Source organism: Grus americana, chromosome 1, assembly GCF_028858705.1.
Source record: "Grus americana isolate bGruAme1 chromosome 1, bGruAme1.mat, whole genome shotgun sequence".
Lineage (NCBI taxonomy): Eukaryota > Metazoa > Chordata > Aves > Gruiformes > Gruidae > Grus > Grus americana.
The window spans coordinates 13,683,064-13,705,962 of record NC_072852.1 but is presented as its reverse complement, the minus strand read 5'-3'; the positions used below and the strand labels follow the sequence as shown (position 1 = coordinate 13,705,962).

The window sequence follows — 22,899 nt, the reverse complement described above, 5'->3', positions numbered from 1 at the left end:
ACCATGCATCTCGATAGGTTATCTTTTTTCTTCTGCTGAACATTTCCTTATTCTGTTTACTTCTATTTCTTTTGCTTTTTTTTTTTGTACTGGGTGGCTTGACTCACTTCCCCCTCCCACCTGCCAGACTCCTTAAATTCAGCAGTCATTTTCATGCTTGTGAGGCCTCTTAATCATTCTCTTCTGAATTTTTTAATATATTTCTATGTGATATACAAGAGGAAGAGGGACTTCTCAAATTTCTTTAGAGGTTTGATGTTTATATGCAGCGTAGTTTTGAGAGCTGATAGTGACATTAATGTTGAGATGAATTTGGAGCAGGTATCTTTCTCCTGAGGGACCCTGTCCCCTTTTTGTTTCTGTGAAATAACCATGAAGCTTTGCTAGACAGAACAAAAACTTTCTAAGCTAGACAACAAACAAAGCTGCTCCTGAACTCCAGAGTCCAGCTCTGTGCAATTTACCCAGCAGAAACTTAACTCTGATTGTAGAATAATAAATAATTTTTCTTAGTTGAAACAAGATCAGTAGGCTGAAACATCAGATCTGAAACCTCTTGTAGAGGTCTTGTTTGCAGCTGTCCTGTTCTCCACTACTGATTTCTGATGCAACTCCCCAGTGCTTGAGCTTAAACTTGACTAATTCAGTTCAGCGTGTAGAAGGTCTCCTTTAGAAGCTCAAAGGTTAGAGGAATTGTAAAGATTAGATTTAAATTTTTTGGAAGTGTTTTGATTCTCAAAGGGGGTCTGTCCACCTTCCTGTTCACTGGAGGATTTGGGGAAATGTTCTTGCCTAGTAAGGGGATTTCTTTAGTCATATATTGGATTTTAAACTTTAATTCCTGAAAGGGATGTTGGCCAAATATTCCAGGTTATCGGAGTGAGAAAGCTATCATGACTTTTTTTTTTTTTGGTCTCAGAAATACTGTATAATGTATGTTCTGTGATGTATGTATAATACTGTTTTTCATGTCCATTAAGTCAGGAAGGCTGCTCTCCAGTGTACCTTGTATGACTTAATAAAGTGCAGGTGTCAAAACTGTTAACATAGTGGTGTTAAACGTACTTCATGTATCTGCATAACCAGATAAACATGTCTTCTTGATGTTTTATTTTTATGGGTATTTGTATAAAGGGAGGAGAGTGCCAATGGAAGGAATGGTGCCTGATGTTCTTGTACTCCCTGCCTCCTCCGCCTTCCTTTCAGTTACAATACTGTTGGTGTTAACCATATTGATGGTGTCCGTTAGCAGTAGTTTGTAAATGTTTTCCCTGATGTGCAGTGACAGCCCTTAAATCAAAGGGAGGCAAGAGAGGCAGAATACTTTGAACATAATCTATGACTGACTACTAATGTGGGTTACCATCTGGAAAACTGATGCAAAGCAGCTGCAACTTTTGGCATCTGACAAGGTTGTACAGCTTGCCTCTTTCAGTGCTGAAACGGACTTGCTCGAGCTCCTGCATCCGCTTCAAGGTGCAAATTTCACAGTGTGATAGTGACCATGACCACTACAGAGCGTTTCCCACTTCACTTGTTTTCTATGCACTCAATTTACCTTTTTGTCTGTAGAAAGCTTGCAGTAGAGGCAAAGATTTGGTTAAGTTTCTGAAATCTGAGTGGTGTGGTCTATGAATTTGTGTTCCTTTATTTACTACTTGGGAAATCACTGTGATCATTGTGAGAAAGTATCTATTTAGTTAGGAAACAGAAAACTTCCACCTTTAGTTTTAAATGGCTGTTTACCTTATAAATACAGTACGTATTCTGTTTTTTCTTTATGTACTTAACCCAACATCCAGAAAAATAGAAGCTTTTGGATTTAAAGAGAAGGTATGTGTATCACTGAATTCAGTTAATCATGTGGGTTCACGGAAAACATTCTTCAGATGCCATTTAGGAAGGTGAGGTGGAACACTTCTTAATAACGGAATTCTTCCTGTCTGTATATAGCACTTTTTAAAAAATATACTGTTGCTGCATTTCACTCATCAGTGTACTGTTTCTGTGACATTAAAACCAAATAATATGGACTTTGTGGTTTAATCCGGCAGGCAGCTAAACACCACCCAGCTGTTAGTTCATTACACTGCCCCACACCCCTCCCAGTGGGACAGGGGAGAGAATTGAAAACAAAAGGTAAAACTTGTGGGTTAAGATAAAGACAGTTTAATAGGACAGAAAAGGAAGGAAAATAATAATAATAAAAGAATATACAAATAAATGATGCAAAGTCCAATTGCTCACCATCCACTGACTGACACCTAGCCAGTTCCCAAGCAGCAGCTGGTGCCCCCCTGGCCAACTCCTCCCAGATTTTTTTTTTTTTGTTCAGCTTGATGTCATGTGGTATGGAATATCCCTTTGGGGTCAGCTGTCCTGGCTGTGTTCCCTCCCAGCTTCTTGTGCACCCCCAGCCTCCTTGCTGGCAGGGCAGTAAAGGAAGCTGAAAAGTCCTTTACTTAGTGTGAGCACTGCTCAGCAACAACTAAAACATCAACACTATTGTCATGCTAAATCCAAAACACAGCACTATACCAGTTACTAGGAAGTTACCTCTATCCCAGCTGAAAGCAGGACACTCATATTGTGAACTTGTATGACACATCTAGAAATCTCTTCACTCCTCCAGACAGGGATACTTATTCCTATAGAACTCTGTATTTTAAAAAGTATATGCATGGCCTTGGCTTATTTAGTAGAGTTATACTGGGTTTGCGTGGCAAGGTTTTAGTAGTGGAGGGCTACAGGGGTGGCTGCTTTGAGAAGCTGTTGGAAGCTTCCCCCATGTCCAACAGAGCCAATGCCAGCTGGCTTCAAGACAGACCCGCCACTGGCCAAGGCCGAGCCCATCAGCGATGGTGGTAGTGCCTCTGGGATAACAGAGTTAAGGGGTGGGGGGAAACTGCTGCGCAACTGCAGCCAAAGAGAGGAGTGAGAAGATGTGAGAGGAACAACTTTGCTGTCACCAAGGTCAGTGAAGAAGGAGGGGGAGGAGGTGTTCCAGGCACCAGAGCAGAGATTTCCCTGCAGCCCCTGGAGAAGACCATGGTGAGGCAGGCTGTCCCCCTGCAGCACATGGAGGATGATGGTGGAGCAGATATCGATGTGCAGCCCGTGGAGGATCCCATGCCAGAGCAGGTGGATGCCTGAAGGAGGCTGTGACCCTGTGGGAAGCCCACACTGGAGCAGGCTCCTGGCAGGACCTGTGGCCCCATGGAGAGAGAAGCCTGTGCTGGAGCAGGTTTGCTGGCAGGACTTGTGACCCCATGGAAGGGCCCCATGCTGGAGCAGTCTGTTCCTGACCCACACTGGAGCAGTTGGTGAAGAACTGCAGCCTGTGGGAAGGACTCTCATTGGAGAACTTGGTGGAGGACTGTCTCCCATGGGAGGGACCCCAGGCTGGAGCAGGGGCAGAGTGTGAGGAGTCCTCCCCCTGAGGAGGAAGGAGCAGCAGAGACACCGTGAGATGAACTGACCACAACCCCTATTCCCTGTCCCCCTGTGCTGCTGCGGGGGAGGAGGTAGACAAATTGAGAATAAGGTTAAGCCTGGGAAGAAGCCACTCCCCAGGTGGGGGGAAAGTGTTTTTAAGATTCAATTTTTCTTTCTCATTACCCTGCTCTCATTTTGATTGATAATAAAACTAGTTTTTCCACAAGTTGAGTCTGTTTTGCCTATGAAGGTAACTGGCGAGTGATCTCTCCCTGTCCTGAGCTTGACCCATGAGCCTTTAATTGTATTTTTCTCTCCCGTGCCCAGCTGAGGAGGGCGGTGATGGAACGGCTTTGGTGGGCACGTGGCATCTAGCCAGGGTCGACCCACCACAAGAGTAAAAAATAGCTATAGTAATAGACACTCTTTTTTCTTCAGGCAGTAGAGCTTGAAAGCTAAGGAGCGAGCCTAACTCTTGCTAGACCTTCCATAGCTGATTCCTACTGTGCTTAGAATTTTTTTATTTTTAACACTAGTAGGGAGTATTTACAAACTCTGTTTAGTCTGTGACCAGTTATTTCCTGAGCAGTGTATTTCTCTTTCAGAAGCAAATAAAGCAGAAGTGCATTTTGATAGGGGAAAAACTTAATGAAAATATAGAAGGTTTTTCTATCCTTACCCTGGGATACAAATTACTTCAAATTTTGACTTTTAGTGTGGTTAGAGGTATGTAAAGTAATAGGAAATCTGTCTGTGTGCAGAAAGAGTGCATGGTACAATGAGCAATGATGTGAGAAGACTCAAGAGTTACTATACTACAATAATGTTTGTATGTATGTATGAAAAGTTTAGATGTAATTACTGTGGTTTTGTCATAATTACCCCAATGTAGTTGTTAACAAAACAGTGGAAAATACGGATTAATGGGAGAGACTTGAATATATCATTTGCTCTTTGGAGCTAGTCCCTAAAATTCATCAAATGAACAATAAGATAATGTTCTGAGGACCACTGACTACTTTGGGTGTTGGATGTCCCAAGGAAGCTATTTCAGCAGTACTAGGTATTGGGCTAAGGAGAAACAGCTATTGGCTGTCTCAATACAATATAGTGAGTAGAAACAGAGACATCAGCCATCCAGTTGTGCTCAAATCAAGTTGAGAGCCAGTGCATTGCTTAAGGTTTTGGATGATTTTAAGATTAAGGATTCTGATATGAGTGATGTGCTGATAAAACAGAGTGTTAATTTAAATCTGTAGTAGAGGAACTGGTGTTTTCCCAGAGAGGCTTATTTCATTGCAGTTTTTTTTGGTATCTGATATGGCTATTAAGTATTCTTTTCTGTCACTTCAGATGTGATTTATGGCATCACGATTGACTTTTTCTCCCATTGGAAGAATTGGGATACCAACTTGAAACACTTGGTTTTTTTCTCCCTTTTCAAAGTAGAGCAGACATAACAGGATTTTTTTGTTTCTGTTTTGATCCAATAATAAAAAAAAATCACCTGCAAAAAACCCCCTAACAAACAGATGAAATGTTAGACAAACCCTCATAGTCAGTACCTGACTAATCTTTTGAGTATTCCTTACCAGAACAGCTTTGTTAAAAGGGAGAGAGCAAATAGATCAGCTTAAATAAACCTGGAGTTTATATTGCTGGAATGCTATTTTTTAATATCTACTAAAATGGAAAAATAGTTATTGAAATGTAAATATGCTTAGGTGGCTTCACATAAAAATATTGTATGATGTTGATGAATTTTGAAAGGGTTATTATAAATGTTTTTGTGATTTCCTGTAGAGCGTATGCTGTGCCTATTACTTTTTTTTTTAATTAACCTTTTATTTAGACTAGGACTTGTTTTAAAATCCACCCCCTTCCACTCACCAAAAAACCATCCCAAACCAACCACCAAACACACACACACCAAAACGAAATACCCACATCCTTGTGGAAAGAGTTCCAATAATGGACCACAACTATTTGGCAAGTTGTTCCTGTGACTAACTTGTGCCTTTGTTTACAAAAAAAAAAAAGTACTGTAATACAATCATTTATGGACTAGGGATGTCAGACTTAAGCTTCTAGTCACTGGTACATCTATAGATGTTGCTTTTTTAGAATTTAGACCTTTTTATTAAAACTTGTTTTCACTGTTTGAGTCAAATTGCCCCTACTTTGAACTCAAATTATCTTCTCATTAGCATATGAAACTTAAATTTGTTAATTGCTTTTCTGAAGCATAAGTTTTTCATCATTGTGAAAATTGAAACTATTCCAGTGGCAATTGCAATGCTGTGACTACAGAGGTAATAGCTGTTGGTGCTTGATATTCTCTTGTCCTTATCACTGACCATTTGGGTTGCACTATTTCCCTGGGGACTCATTTCATCCTGTTGCCTCTGCAGCTCAAGCCTTTTTGTTTGTTTTGTTTGTTAGGAGTAGTATTGGTGAAAGCTAATTGTAGAATATTCTGTGTACATGGAAAGATTATTATAAACATCTCTATGACTTCTACTACTTTGAAATGCTGTTTCCCCACAAATGAAGTGAAGACCTAAGGTTTTTGATCAGTAGTAGTTGCTACTGGTAAACCTCAAAAAAGCTGTACAAGTGTCCCAAGTTTTTTTAACTTTTTCAACAGAACAAGTTTTGTCTTGTTTTCCCTTGCCAACCTCACTTACTGGTTGTTTATTCTATGACATGTAGATTGTAAATTGCATAATGTGGAGGCATTCATTTTAGAGCAGGATTTTTGTGAAGAATTTTCATGTTTCTTCATTGAGAAAGTGAGATTTGGACTGAAATTACATATGGCTGGAGGGGATTGATACCTTATTTTAGAGAACATGCTCAGAGATACTGGTTTCTGGCATTTTGGAAAGTCCTGAACTGTATTAACTTTATTGGGCAGCATCATATGGTGGCAGCAGTTAGTATGGAGACTACGTGGAGAACTGCACTTGCCCTTCCTCGTTAGATATCTGTGCTATAGGCATATTTTAATCACGTTTATTGACTATGATGACTATTGGATGCTTCTAAATTTACTGACTTTGCAGAGCCAGCATAGCTAAATTGCAGTAGATTTTGTGGTAAACTCATCCTTAAAATAATTTGCTTGATTTTTGTTTCTGCATCCCATTGAAAGCTGTGAAATGGAATATCTATCACTGAGGAGAATAATCAACAGAATTTTGTTTGAGAATTGTCTCAGAGTTTTGCCAGCTAGACTAAAAAATACTTATTTTTACTCATAAACTGAAGACAGTTGAACTGACAATGAAGACCAAGTGTTAATCCCTGCAATGACTCTCATTTTAACATAGATTTTTTAAAATTATATTATGTTTTGTCTTTATTTCGATGTTTATGATTTTTTTAAGGAGAACTCTTACCATCTATTGCTTATCTGTTCTGTGGGCTTTGAAGGAGGAAACCTGAGAATTTGTATGTTTAAATTGGGATTCTCAACTGTTCTTTACTTGCCTCGGGTTTTGTTACAGTACTGTGATTTCTAAAAGGGATATAGTTAAGTTTAATTTATTTCAAACCACCTTCAGTTGCATTTACATTGTATTTCCAATCACTTCAGGTACGATTTGCTTGTGGCTGTTGCTAGGGGAGGTCACACCACACTTCCATTGTTTCTTTTGTCTGGAACGTTTCACCATTGACTCTGTTAATTGCTTTCTAGATGTGAAAATAAACTAGAGGCTCTTTAAAAGGTTTCAGCTTGTCTCTGTCCTTACTTATGTGTTGCTTCTGACAAAACTAGAAGATTCATTGGCCTGTGATGCTATTCATGAGCCTGTAATAAAGGATTCTTTCAGCCTCTTTCAACAAGGCTCAGCATTTGTATATGCTCTTCAATCTTTCTTTGATTCGTGATAGCAGAAGTCAAGTGTGCCTCTTAACAGTATCAAATGTTGAGATAAAATCTAGATCTTCCCATGATAATTACAGTCCTGGCTGAGTTAAACATTCAGTGCAGGTTACAAATCAAGCCTGGTGTTACTGCTGCTGCTGAGTGAGTGCCTGCTTTGAGTGTTAGTTAAATTCCTGTTGCATAATTTGTTTCCTACTTGATACTCTTAAATTGTAGAGGATTTACAATTTGGGGATTTCTTTTGGGGGATAAGCAGGCTGGAGAGGAAGATTCATGTCTGCTTAACCTATTCCTAGAAAGTACAGGTTTGTGTTGTTTAGGAAAACTTATTTGGATTCCATGGTCTGCTATACAGATGAATCTGCTTTGTCATCCCTTCTCATTGAACAGTTAGAAAGTTCTTGGACGTGACTGTTTCAGTCGCTTGGAACAAAGATTTCTGGACGGTTTTAAGCACAGCTACCTTATTCCTTATTATTTTTGTGCCAGCATAGTTTCTATTCTCTCCCCACTGCTTATATCGATCTGTGGATAGAAACCAGACATATCTCAATTGCCATCTCTTCGGGTTTTATTTTCTTTCTTAGGGTCTTCCCAAGATACATTCTTCATCCTAACAGCTGCTAGGGTTCAAGTTCTGTAGCCTTACTAGAAGACTTGTAAAAGGAAAGATATGAATGCTGTGGAGTCATTGTTACAGTATTCATTTATGTGGATTACTGTCAACCTTATGCACCTTTTTGTTTATTAACATGCTTCATAAATAGTTTGGTTATGGGACACTCTATATTGCCTTCTAGAATTGAAGGCTTTGTTTAGTTTGGTTCTGAGGAATATTTCTGATTCGTTAGTAGTGAAGATACCTGCTGCTTCTATTTTATGTGAATGCTTCAGGCAAAGTAATTGGATTTCTCTTTGCTTCCATGTGGGGTTTATAATGCAAGTCCCATAAATAAAACATAAGGATTGTCTCTCAGGTGTATTATTGAGAAGGCATTCTGAAGCATAGTATTATGTAGAAGCTTGAAATCCGGTTTTCTCTTTCCCTGCGGAGGTTAAAAAGCCCAGTAAACTCTTGGAGCAGGTACTTGGCTTCAGGTCAAGAAACTAGGCATGAAGTGCTGGCTGCAGTGCATCTAAGCCTAGTTAAATCTGACTTCCCTAAATGTTTGGACTCAAAAGTCAATCTAAACTCGGCTTGAAAAGATTACTCCCTGAAATTATTAATTCCTCTGGGTCTAGTATTTTTCATGTAGAAAGCACGCCTAAAGGCTCTGCTTTTGTATGACAATGATTAAAAAACCTGGAGTGACTTGACAAGAAAGTTAATGAATAATGAGACTGCTCAAGTAAGCTGTTGCTGATTGTAGGCGAACAAGGGAAGGACCAGCGTGTTATATCGTGTACAAATACAGCACATTTCATGTGTGTCTATTAATTACATCTTAATGCTATTAATGCATTAGTGTAGCCTGAGAACTTAATGTAAAAGATTTTGCAGCTGACAAATTAAGTCTTCATTCCAAGCTACTTGCAAAAAGCCTTTAAGTTTTGACGATGTGAAAATGGTTGTGTGAGGTTTCTAGTGTATATGCGCACCCAGGAAAATTCAAACTGTACTCTTTTTTTCCTCCATTTCTTACCTAATGCGTGTAAGTTGAATTTCAAGAAATAGAAGCCGACTACAGATGCAAAATAAGAGCAGAGGGTAGTAGGGCTAAGCAAAAATTGTTAACTCTATACAGTTAACATGCTGACTTGTTGCATACAGTTCTAACATAATAGAAACAAAACTTGTCTGAGTTAAATAAGCTTATGTTGGATTATGCAACAGATAAATATTAGCTTTTCATATTATAAGTACTGGGATTTCCTTGTAACTCCTCCTTTTATCCTCTTAATAGAGCTTACATAAGAGTAATATGAAACGTGCGTGCAGCAACTAGTTTTCTGTTCCTACTTAATTGTAAAATATTTGCATTTCAGCGCAAATCAAAGACAAAATTAAAGAAAGGGAAAAGAAGCAAAAAGAGAAGAAGAAACACAAAATAATGAATGAAATCAAGAAAGAAAATGGAGAGATCAAGTTACTGCAGAAAGGTAGGTTCAACCTATGTAGTGGTATTTCATTCTAGTGCTTTAAAATCTTTGTAATTGTATTGGATACTGAGTTTTAATACTGCGTTTTTCATTTAACTTAAATGGCATTTTCCCTGATTAGATGGTATGAGGGTTGCAAATTAAAAGTTAACTATAAATGTTAATTTTTTTGTCAACTGTGTTAGGTACTGGTGGTTAAAAATATAACTCTCACAACAATGTTGCTTATACAGTAGTAGTAAAGACTAGTCCTTCAAAGAATAATATTGGTGATACCTATATCTTTTCTGCAGTGGCTGAAGAAGGTTATTATATTGTGGAGAAGAAAAATGAATCCGTGTCACATTTAATATCTAACATAAATGCACAAAACTGAATAAGGAGTTATAATTCAGGAACTTTGTCAAATACTAAAAATTTATGTGTAATATTGGCTTATTTCTTCAACTTCATTTACTGTAATGAAATGTAATTAAGATCATGTTCTCACGCTTGCTTTGTACATCTACTGAATCTTAGAATTGTATGACAGTTGAGGTTGGAGGGGACCTAGTCCAATGTTGCTGCTCAAGTAGGGTCAACTAGAGCAGGCTGCCCAGGACTATCAGACTCTGTATATCTCCAAGGGTTGAGGCTTTGCAGTCTCTCTGGACAACCAGTATGAATATTTGTGCACTCCTGCAGTAAAAAAATTGTTGCCTTTTGTTTAAAGGGAATTTCTTTTATTTCAATTTGTACCCAATACTTCTGAGAATAGCCCTACATCTGGGGAAGAATAACCCCAAGCACGGGTACATACTGGGGGCTGACCAGCTGAAAAGCAGCTTTGCTGAGAAGGACCTTGAGGCTCTGGCAGATAAGCAGCTGACCATGAGCCAGCAGTGCTCTTCATGGCAAAAGGCCAACAGTATGCTGGGCTGCACTAGGAAGAGTGTTGCCAGCAGGTCGAGGGAGGTCATCCTTCACCTCTACTGAACTCTGCATCTGGAGTGCTGTGTCCAGTTCTGGGCTCACCAGTACCAGAAAGATGGACTTAGTGGAGTGAGTTCATCACACGGCCAAAGATGGTGAAAGGCCTGGCATTATGTAGTAGGGCCTGTTGTGATAGGACAAGGGGTAAGAAGCATTCAAGGTCAGGTTGGACGGGGCTCTGAGCAACCTGATCAGGTTGAGGATGTCCCTGCTTATTGCAGAGGGGTTGGACTAGTTGACCTTTAAAGGTCCCTTCCAACCAAACTATTGTATGATCTTTCCTATGAGGAAAGGCTGAGAGAGCTGGGACTGATCAGCCTGGAGAAGAGGAGGCTCAAGGGGTTTCTCATCAATGTGTATAAACACCCAATGGAAGGGAATGAAGAAGATGGAGCCAGACTCAGCTGTGATCAGTGATAAGACAGGAGACAGTGGACACAAATTAAAACACAGGGAATTCTGTCCGAATGTAAGGAAAAAACCTTTACTTTTGACGGTGGTTGAATACTGGCACAGGTTGCCTACAGAAGGTGTAAAAGCTGACTGGACACAGTCCTGGGCAACCTGCTCTAGGTGACTGTGCTTGAGCAGGGGGTTAGGACTAAATGATAATCAAGAAGTCCTTTCCAACCTCAGTGTTTCTGAGTTTGGCTACCTCTTTACACCCTCTGATCAGGTACTTGTACACACTGATAAAATTATTCTTCTGCCTTCCCCCACCCCACTTTTCTTTATGCTGAACAATTCACTGCTCTCAGCCTCTCCTTGTGTATGTGATGCTCTGCTCCCTTAATCATTTTTGGGGCCCTTTGCTGGACTTGCTCCAGTATACGCATGTCTGTCTTGGACTGGCAAGCCCAGAACTGGACACGATACTCCAGATGTGTCTCACCAGTGATGAGCAGAGGGGAAGAATCATCTCCCTCAACATGCTGGCAGTGCTCTTGCTAATCCTCTCCAGGAGGCTGCTGGCCTGCTTTGCCACAAAGGCACACTGATGACTTTTATGGTCAACCTGTCATCCATGCACCAGGACCCCTAAGTCCTTCTCTGTCGGGCTGCTGTCCAGCCCGTTGGGCCCCAGCCTGTACTGGCGAACAGGGTTATTCCTCTTGGGCGCAGGGCTTTGCCCATCCCTGCATTAACTTCATGAGTCCACCGAGTTGGCCCGTTTCTACAGCTTCTCAAGGTCCCTCTCACTGGCAGCGTAACCCTGTGGTGCGTCAACCACTCCTTCCAGTTCTGTATCACCTACAAGCTTGCTGAGGGTGTGCTCTGTCCCATGATGCTGGCCACTAACAAAGATGTTGAACAGTACTGGCACAAGGTATTAATGTCTGGGTTACTCCAGTAGCGACTGTTTTCCAGCTGGCCTTTGTGCTGCTGATCACAACCCTTTGAGCATAGCAGTTAAGCCAGTTCTTGATCCATGTCATTCTCCACTTCTCTAGGTCATGCTGCATCACTGTTTCTATGAGGATGTTGCTTATTTAAGTAGACCAAATATTTTTTTTTATTTTCAGACTCTACTTTTGAAGTTAGGATATATTTTTCTATTATCTTGTCTGCTGTAGGATTTCACTTACAAACAAAAGCCTGAAACCCTGAAAATGAAACATTATCTTCAAAATGTTCATACGAGGTCAGAGGCACGGAACTCTATAATTACTACATCACCTGTTATACTCTACGCACAGCTCCAAGTAACTGTATTAGCAACTATGACAGCTTAAAACCTGTGTTGACCAGATCTCAAGGTATCAGCTTAGACCATGGGGAACATATAAGCTGGTGACTTCCTGTGAAAAGAACAGATGTAGCTTGTCTTTGAGCATGAAAGGAAGTTGGTGGTTGAGATACTGGGCAACACTTAACTGCCTCAACAGTGAGGTTCTTCATGTTTTGTTTGCATACCAGCCATTTTTTACTCTGTGTCCTATTTCTGTTGCCATTCACCAGATGAGGTAGAAGCTGCAAAGACAGCAAGTCTTGTTATACGTATCTAATAAATGTTACCTAATGGGGATATTTGGCCTCAAATGGTACTTTATTTTCAAGTTAATATAAAAAAACATATGCACTGGGGCTGTTTTAGAACACCTCTCCTGTTCTGAGCTAGTTGAGTAGCAAGATCGGTTATTCTCAGAGAGAACAGTGCTACAAGTTCATTAAGTGCTTTATCCCTATTTCATAGATCATTATCAGTCAAGTGTTGTGGTTTATGTTTTTGTTAAGATGTTGGTGGGAAGTGTTTTGTAGTTTGGTTTGGCAAGTCAATTTTGGTTTTGCAGTATACTGCAAAATTGACTCCTATTTCAGGGAAAGAAGGGAGTGTGTCAGGAGAACAGTTACTTAGAGCAGGCAGATTCTCTCCACTGGCTTTGTATCCTGTTCAGAACAGCAGCTCTGGATGTCTTCTGTGGACCTCCAGAATCTGACTGGATGTGCTTGCATGTGCTGTGAAGTTTGTGTAACGTTTCCTGATTCCTTCTGCTTATCTAGCTTTACATCCTGGGAGCTGAGGGCAAGAGAGCAAAGGCAAAAACGCTTTAGGATGCAACTTCTTATGTGTGTTGGTGGTCAGTGCCTCTGTCACCTCAAACATTAACTTTTCATCTAAGGCTGTCGTCTTTTTGTGGAAAAAAAGTTAAGCTCCAAGCCCTTTTATTCGGAGCTCAGAATTCACTGTGTGAGCTTAGGAACAAAGATTTGGAACTAGTCTACTTTTCTTTTGAGTTTCTGGTTTTGTGGTTGTTTTTTTGTGTGTGTGTTTAGAGACCAGCACTATAGTCTCTTAAGACAGCTTGCTTCCTTCTAGGCATTAGGTCTGTATCTTGTTGTAAAATGTTACTCTGACCATCTGCTGAATGCTTTTCTTATGTTGAGAAAGTTGTTAGTGTTTTTTTTGTCTCTGTTGTTTAAGTTGTCCAAGGTAAAAGGTGACTAGTTGTAGAAAAAGAGGACAGTACTGAGGGACTAATGCCTTTTGAGGGAAAGTTGGTGCATAAACTTGATTTTGGTGCTTTGAGCTGAACGTGGAAGAGTTTACTTATATTAGGAAGGATACGGATGTAAGCTGTTCATCTGCCTAAACGTGGGTTGCCGTTCTGTTGAAAGCAATGATAAAACTTGCCCACGTTGGTGAAGGGCTACTCTTAAAAAGGGTATTTTTGCAGTTTCTGAGGCTGCTAAAGGAAATGTGTTTGGCTCTTTCAGAGAGCCTGATAGCTTTTCTTATGCATCTAGAATGAAAACGTTTTTTGTCATCCTGTTGCACTTGCAGATGTATTCTCTGTAGAATAAGACTGTATAATTGCACCTTTTTCTCTCAACTGTTATGTGGAAGGAAGAGCTCAGTTCTTGGAAAAAAGCTTCTTGGCACATGCATATTGTTAAAAATTCAGGAAATATAAGTGATTTAAACTTGCTTTTCAAAAAATCTGCATAATGAAAAAGTTACTGTTTAGAAAGTGAAAGTTTCATACAAAAAACCTGACATCAGTGTGACATGACTGAGCATTACTGCAGGTCCTGCAAAAAGAAAAAGGATTAGTAGGCTTATGTGTAAACAGTTCCATTTGTGTTTTCCCTTTAAAAAAAGAAAAGTCCTATTTTTCTCATTTATGTAAGAGCACAGTGTTTTCTAAAAATGTATTAGGAGAAATTCTTAGTGTGTGGTCTGCAAGATTAAATGCCTTGGGTTATGGAATGCCAAATGCAGGGAAGAAGGGAGAATGAACATCTTTATCATGCTGAATGTCTGTAAGTACCAATTGCTTCCTAAAGCTTTTTTTAGTCTGGGAGAAATGACATTATTTTAATTGTACATTCTTATGAACCTTTTACATTTTTTATAGATGGATTTTGCACAGAAGTAATTATAAAATTGGTATATTTAAGATGTGACCTACGTTTGAGTCATACTGCATGCTTTTTCCCATGCGCTATATTTTGTCTTTGTGTGTCTTTTGGGAAAATGTCAAAGGATTTGTATGCAGTGACTTTAGTTGATGGGAAAGACTGAGGTAAGAGTGCAGGGCACACAACCTACCACACTGATTTGCCTGTAATGCTGATTTTGCTTTGCAGTCCTTGTGCACCAAGTTATCAACTTTTACCAATAAAATATGAGTATGGGGTGAAACACAGATGTAAAATACAGGTAGGATATGTGCAATGAGATCACTGAGAGAAGAGCTCTTCTAAGTTCCAGTGGGCCTCAGACATTTTTCAGAAAGAATGCATTAAATCATTTGCTTACCTTTTTGTGTAGCCGGTGGATCGCTCTTCAAGTTTTCTGGAGATGTCTTTGCTGCTGCTTGCTCTTGATTCCTTCCCATCCCTTTACATGACTGATTCATTTATACCCCTAAAGTTGCCACTGCCTCCATTACTCTTCCTGTTCAGCTAGTGCATTCAGTTCGCTACACAAATCTTTGAGAACCTAAAAGGAACCAACAGTGCTGGCCTGGAGCAGTCCCTACTGTTGTCCAGGCAGGGTGAGACACTGTCAGCACATGCTGCTTTGTGACGGAGCAGATGGCTGGAGGGAGAGTTGTGCTGTAATAGCTTGGAAATGTGTCTTGCTGGAGGTAGGGGGCTGAAGTTTGAAGCAAAGACTTTCAGTACATCAATGAAAAGTGGAAGTCAAGGTTTTTTTCTACCATTGCCTGCAACATCTATGCAGGTTTAAAGGTCTCCATATGATTTTTTTTTTCTTTGGGGAAGAGATCTGAACTATTGATGTGAAGGCTGTGGGTACAAATTATAATAGGCTGTGTGTAGCATATGCACATGTATTCTTTGGGACTTCTTTTTATGGTGAAGACTGTGGAAATAATGGTAATTTTTAAATTACTTTATTTCAAAGACAAGGAAATAAAAGATAAGACTTCAGAGAGAATTGCAATGCTGTCACATTTATAGGAGCTCTTCCTTTGAGTACAATGTTTTTACCTCTGGCTTATTGCTAGTAAATGTCTTTGTGGTTGGCTGGGTGCACACAAAATATTTTTCTTTTGCCCTGTGATTGTATTGTGTGTGTGAAGTGGGTTTCAGTTCTAATTTCAATGCCACAGATTAATTAAAATCCTGTGATGGTCAGTTCAGAAAAGCGATCTGCTTCTATGTGGGTTACTCTGTCTTTAAAGTTCTTCCATAGTAGGGTGAAAAATGCTGATAGAGGACTGTGTTTGCTGCCTTTGCTGCTTGAAGTGGAAGGCTTCATTGAATTAAGATGACTAGATCATCACTTTTTCACCTTATAGTGTGTTTTAAGATCCAGACATATGGAACTGCACAAAAATTTTGTGTCCTGCATGAGTCCTCTTGTTCTCATATGCAGACCTCTAATTTTGAACAGAAATGTCCTGTTACACCTTCCCCCTCCACCAAGCTTCTATTCTTGCTTTCAATCTAGGTGGGATTTCTGTTATGGTTTTTGTTTTGGATGTTGACTTATTTGGAGAGTAGAGACTTAGAAATATGGAAGGAATAATAAATTACTGCTTTTAAAAATACTTTTATGAAGTACATAAAATAGTTAATCTCTAATTTTATGTATATATATTTACTGTGGTAACTCAGGTGACCAGACTCCAGAGACTGTTTGCAGACTTTGTATTTTCAGACTGCTTGTTGTAGAAGCATTAACTGAAAATATTTTAGAGCTTTATTTTTTTTTATCGTTTTATAAATCTCTGCTTATCTTACAACATCCCATTGAAACTTTCATGATAAGTGCAGTTGTTGGAAAGGGTATAGGAGGAAGCATGTTAGAATCTTCCCATATGACACCGATGGGTAAGAGACAGTTGTCTGAGTGAGCTAAACATTGTAGAAGTCAACTTACATCCTTGTAGCAACTTTTATCCCATCCTGTGTTTGTATGCCTATAAGTGTGACTTTCTAAAAACCTTGAATAGCTATTCTCAAGGTGGTTGTGACTATTCAACTTCCAGGAGGGCTGAAACAACATAAAATAGGATTATTTGATGTATTTTAGGCTTAACTCATCTGATGTTTAATAGTCAAGCTTTCAAGCCTATAAATAGAACAAGACAGCTGTCAGTTCTCAGTTGTACTCCTCCTGTTTGGTTTGTTTCCTGGCTGTGTGCTCAGACACCCTGAAGTTAAGTTTGTTTTCAGCACATGGTCTATTAGCTTTTAAACCTGTCAGCAGTTGATCTTGCTGGTTCTCCTTATTTGCTGAGTGACTACGTGCGTTTCACCTCTGTTCAGAATTCTGTGTGCATGTTTTAACTCTATTAGGAAGTCGCTTGTTCTAATCCTTTTGAACTATTTTGTAATATGTTTCTCATTAACTCATCAAATTATTAGATACAATTATATTTATTGAAAAAATACAAAAAAATTATAATACATGCTGATATTATGTTACAATCAAAATATACAATTCTGTCAGTTAACTATCTGCCTGGTACAAACTTGAGAGTTTTTTAGGATTGAAAAGGTTTCCTATGTGTTTTCTTGTGCTGGATGGCTTTTTTTTTTAAATTATTTTTTGTTTGGTGTCCTGTCGTCCCGTCCCCGTCCCCCCCCCCGTAAGTGTCAATGCCTCCAAGAACACTTGTACTCTCTACAACTGCATATTTTGTTTATTTACTGGTTGGTGAATGGCATCTTGGCTGTTCCTGCTCTAAGCTATTTTTTTAGTTGTTTGTGGTTATGAACTTTGAACTTATTGGAGAATCCAGCGGTACACTTCTGTGGTTTGAACTGGGATTTCTGTGTTGATTATTTAAAGACCCAGCCTGAAGAGCTGTAGCAGAGCTGAGTCATCATAAATTTCTAGTATGTCAGTAGCTTTAGTCTCGATTGCAGTGAGAATGCTAGAAAATGCTCAAGTCGTGTCTGGCCATGTGGGACTATGGGAAGAAAGTGAATATCATTAATTGCAGGTTACTTCTTACCTGGAGAGTACTAGGCAGAACATCTTGTAATACTGTAGTAGGAGATAGTTGGTACAGGACTTAAAGAATGTTTTGTAGCTGATGACAGGAATAGCCAGGCTGATCTCTGAATAGTTCTGAATCTCTGGCCTTGGTAATAAGTCCTGTGCTGTGAGTGACAGGGATATTGTGGTACCATAAGAAATAAATTTACTGAGTTACCTTGAAAGATCTACCTGTCATACAGTATTTGTTTTGTTTGTAGGTGTTTCGGTAGCTGTGCTTGTCTAAATGCATCTCAGAACACTTGGAGACAGAAGATGCCATGCGTTTCAAAATGACTACTGTCTTGGCTGAAATTAGATTCCAGCAGTTGTATGTATATGTATGTACACACCTTTATTGTGATTGTTGGTGAAGACTCTGAAAGGTCTTCAAGGGTTTGGGTTGTGAGTGCATGCCTCAATTGTAACTACTTGAGGGGTGAAATAAGTTAGCTTGCATCAAGCACTGCAATGCTGCTGCCAAATCTTGCTTAAAACAAAGCTAGTTTGGATATCTCGGTATTACAGTGTTTGGCTCTGTAGCCTTTTGGATTGCTCGCTTATGTTTTCACCAAATACTGTATATCTGCTCTGAGGCAACTTGGTTATTGCCCTAGGGAGACATTGAAGGCAGCTGTTCTTTTTTGGTGTCTGTTAGCCAAATGTGATAGCGGTACTGGTTTTGGAAGAAGCAGCACATTTTGCTTTAAAGTATTGTGGTATATGCAGCAGAGGAGTGACTGAATGAGCATGTTTCTGCTCCTCTTTACAGCTCATGCAGCAGAAGAAGATTAAAAAATACTTTATTGGGCATTGCTGATAGCAGTCCCAGTATTTCAGCAAATTAATTCCTTTTGCTCTTGAAGTCTTTGCAACTTCTGTGCAGCTTTAAACACCTACTTCAGAGTGGATCTTTGAAATTCAGCAGAGCAGAAGCCTTAGGCTAGAAATGTGCCGCCTCCTCGTTCTGTGAAATTCTGTTCAAGCTTTGCTGAGAAGTACTACTTCTAGAAATCAGTTTTCCATTTCGTGTTTGTATTCCTCAGGAAAACTTTGGCTGTGTGCTAAAATAATTGATCACAAATATTCTAAAGTTGGGCATATGTTGATGTCAAAGCAGTATTGGAAACAGGCACTGTACAGCGAGTGTGTGGGTGGTGCTGTAATAAAGGACAGAGAAGAAACTGCAGTTTGATCTGTATTACAGTTAAATATACTGGAATGTTACCTTTAAAAAAACAAGCTGAGAAATTGTATAACTTTAATGTTAAGTTTAAAAGTTCACGATTTGGGGCTAGGAAACTTTCTATTTAGGTTTGCTAGGAACTTGTTCCTGTGTCATAGAATTGTAGAATTATAGAATTGTGTTAAGGTGGTGTTGGGGAGGGGCAGGAGGGGGATTTCCCCCCTCCCCCCCTTAAAAATACAGTCTTGTTCAGTGTTCAGGGAGGACAGATGAAGGTCTGGTGGGCAGAGTAGCTAAGCAGATCAAGTGGTTTGCTGTCACTGATGAGGGGTAGGTTCTGCTACTCCTCATTGCCTGCTATCGGTGGTCTGAATGCTCTAGTTCCTGCGTGACAATGCTGTGAACCAATTCTGTTCACAAATCTAGCAGCCAAGTGAGTAGCTTTCTGCTGAGCCATTAAGTTAAATCAATTTACTGTGCAATCAGATGAGCATCATTCAGTACCAGAAATGGTGTAGGACTGTGTGCCAGGAGCAGTGGTGGAGGAGAGTGGGCAGTTGGACTCTACCCATCTGGGGCAATGAGATCTTAGATTGCTCAGCTGTATCAGATATCCACATTTGAAGGCCGAACAAATTATGAATTTGATGTTTTTCATGTCTTTCAGTATTCAGTTTAATGTTATGATGTAAATATAATTTTCTCTACAAAATAACATCTAAAGTATCTAAAAATAATTTTTCTTAAGTATGTCATTTGCTGCCAGTGTGAAAATGAAGTAGTGTTCTTGACAGAATTTGTCTCGTGTGTGCAGTAACATAAGCTTTTGTGAATTTGAAAAAGGCTCAAAACAACTAATCATGTTTTGAAGTCATGTTATCTTTCAATTCCTGCTTGAAGTGCTTTTAGAGAATTAAGTCTTACTCTTGTTAGTATGGAACTTTAAAAAAAAAAAATCTTTAATTCTAGTAAAGTTTTGAAAAAAATCCCACTTGGAATCCCCTTTCTCTTCTGACTTCCATGTTTTAAGGCTTTTTTCCTCTCCAGTGGCATCAGTAGCTTCAGACCTCCGAAGGGATTCATATTTTATCTCCCAGGGACAGAGACTCCCCACTTGGATTTTTCTTTCTTCCCAGTTGCAAGTAGCAGTTCAGGGGTCTGTGCTACTTCCCATCATAGATCTTCTGGTGGTTTTTTTTGTTATACAGCCTTTTGTTCCTTTAGGGGTTATTACTCTCCTGGTTTCCAGGTGTTTCAGAACTAAACCTGGCCTTAGTTCTATCCTTTTTGGTATACAGAGATCCAAAAAGCTCTGTGGAAGAGAAGAGAGTTGTGTTCAGAGATGGGATAGCAAGTATTTAGTTGGTATCAAATTGTGTGCACCATTTTGCAACTTCTCATGATCTATGAAAGTGTGTACTGATGAACTTTAATACTTGACACATATGTAAATGGCATAATCCTTGTAGTCTGTAATCAAAAGTAAAAACAGTCTATATTATTAAAATATTTGTATTTAGAGCTGAACAGAAAATGTCTTTTCAAGCTGGAAGGAGGACTGTGTTAGATACCAGAAAAAGAATTATTTTTATCCTGTGGTTAAGAGCGTTTTTTTCCCTCTTCTGAAGTTTTCATGGAGATGGTGTGAAGACAAACATAGAGAATGATAAATGTTCTTCACTTTATAAATGTCTTAGTGTAATACCTGTTGAGATTTTGAGTACTCATGGAGGTGTGTACTAAGTTAACTAAAACATTTTCTTACAAATGGTTTTGAATGCAAACCTTTTTGGATATGTTTATGTGAACTTCACATAAGTTGACACTGATGTACATTCTGTCTATCTGATTTTAATTGTGTATGTTACATTGGGGTTTTTTGTTGGCTCTGTCTTAAAAACACCAGTGCTTTTGGGACCATGGATTTGCTCTTTTGAGTGCTGTTTACTGATGATTAGACTATTTCAGTTGGAAGGGAGCTACAACCATTATCTAGTCCAACTGCCTGACCAATTCAGGGCTAGCCAAGAGTTAAAGCGTTATTAAGGGCCTTGTCCAAATGCCTCTTAAACACTGGCGGGCTTGAGGCATCAACCATGTCTCTAGGAAGCCTGTTTTGTACTTTAGTAGTTTTGTAACCTTAAAAGTGGATTTTTTTTTTACTTTTTTTTTACATAACTGCATCTGTGAAATACATTAAGTGATGAATTAAATACCAGCCACCACATACTATAGGAGGAGTCTAATGAAACTGATTGTTAGTTAGTAAAACTTCTTGGAAAATGTAATCAAAGTCAGGGAATGGGACAGGTTGAAAGGGGAAATCAGATAATCTTCCTTCTCGTGCTGTAGAAACAGAAGTCAACAATTTTGAGGTAGTTTTGCAGATAGTCATATCTATCTCTCATGTAAGTACTTTACATTTCAACTAGTAATAGGTACGGATCTTCAGTCTTTTTAAGGTTTTGTTTAGTGATTATAGGCAAGCCGAAGTATGAGTGCGCAGTATGGCTCTTGCCATAGCAAATGCTTCTTATTTTAAACTTAGAAGTTGTTGTATTATGTTGCCAATTATATTACTGCTGATTGTACCCCAGTGAATATAAATTTCCATCCTTTCCCTGCCATACATGAAGTCCCAGATCTGAGCAACTGGTCCCTATAAAAATCTGAGCTCTATTTGAGGACAGGTGAAGTGGGTTCACAGGTAATAATCCCTGCTTGCCCCACCTCACCTTGCTGCAGCATTCACTGCTATAATTCCATATTTTTTATGTTCAAACTAATATAATATCTGGAAATGTTTGACAACTTTGATATCCGTCAGTATAGTAATGAATTTCCATGTTTAGAGTGAAACAATTTTAAAATGGTAAGTTAAAGCATTTTTAAGAGTTTGAAATAACCTGTAGACTCTTGGATGTTCTCTCATTGTGTACTCCTGCAGGCAGGAGGGTGTGTGTGTGGGGAAACCTGTAGTCCATTCAGAGATTTCTAAGCCTATAATATGGAACTTCCCACTGTCACAAACCATTTCTTTGTTTTTATTTCCCCCTGAATGGAACTGATGCTGTAACGACACCATTATTACAATATCCCATAATGTGAGCAGTAGGTGATTTTTCTCAGGTGATGACATTTCACTGAAGTACCTTGGCACCCTCAATGAACTATTTTCAGGACTCATCTAAAGTTGAGGTAGTTGTTTGTATATGTGTTGCTGCTCTTTCTGGTCTTTCCGTGCCTGCTAGATATAAAGGCTCTTGTGGCAGAAGGAAGAAGTTAATGAAGTAGTGGTGACTATAGCATCTATCAGATGAAGTAGTCCTGTTGTAGAGGCCCATGCTGGTTTTATGTTAAATTTAGCTTAATGAAAGGACAGATTTTCATGACGATACTGTACCTTTTGGCAGTTGAAATTGGTTAGCTAAAAATGAAATTGTGCTCATGGTGTATTGTATGTTAAATCTGATTTCAAGTGAAGGGAGTCTTTGTAGCTCTTAACTGTGTGGATTCATTTAAGAAATCCTAGAGCCCACTTCCTTGTTTGGGCTAAGTAAGAAAAGAGTGACCTCAGGGCACTTCTTTCCCCCACAAGATGAGAAAATAGAAGCTAGAGAGATAACTAGCTTGCCTGCCTCCGCTTCAGAAGTCTCAGATGTTTGTAGTCGCTATCACAAACCTCAAGAGGCTCAGAGGCAAGTGTCTTAATTGCTTGTTCTCCTTTCCAGTATCTCTGCACCTTCAATATCCAAACCTCTTAATTATCAGCAAGAATGTGTGATTCCATGCACCAACAGTTTTGATTTTTTTTTCTTTTTTGAGGACTCTTGTGAATTACTTGGGCTGAGGATTGGAAGCTGAAAAGTCTACAACAGCATAGTAGTAGAGACTGGCTAACTCTTCTAAATTTGAGATTACTTAGAAATTGTATATTTCATTGCAAGACTAAACTAAACTTGTGTGTCTGAACCTGCTGATCTTGAATTTCTTGTTGTGAATATAATTTTGCGCTGTAACATGCACAGTAATTTGATTTATCAAATCGTGAAATGATTTCAACTGCTAGACTTTAGGGCACTGTAGTGATAGAAGTTCTTTTGGCTACTGTGTTTATTACTTGGAAAAAGACCAACCAAAAGTCCTTGAAGAAAAGCACTTTAAAACAAGGGAGAATGTTTACCTTGGGAATCACTTGAACATGGTATCCCCAAATGAGTGCTTTTGGCTTTAGGCCTTAACAGTTTGTTTTCAGTTCAGCTTGCATATTATATAAACTTGAGCTAGTTTTTATTTTGTGAGAGTTTGGGTTTTGGTGGTTGGTGGTTTTTTTTTTTCTTTTGTTTGGTTTAAATTGTT

The 22,899-nt window shown here is 39.1% G+C and overlaps 1 protein-coding gene across 2 annotated transcripts in view; it reads left to right on the top strand.

Moving 5' to 3' along the window:
• RSBN1L (round spermatid basic protein 1 like) overlaps positions 1 to 22,899 on the top strand; it is a 54,567-nt gene that overhangs the window by 5,425 nt on the left and 26,243 nt on the right. For both annotated transcript variants that reach the window (XM_054813847.1, XM_054813846.1), the window contains exon 2: positions 9,314 to 9,427. In XM_054813847.1, the coding sequence (XP_054669822.1) occupies positions 9,314 to 9,427 (114 nt within the window). The remainder of the gene's footprint in view (positions 1 to 9,313; positions 9,428 to 22,899) is intronic.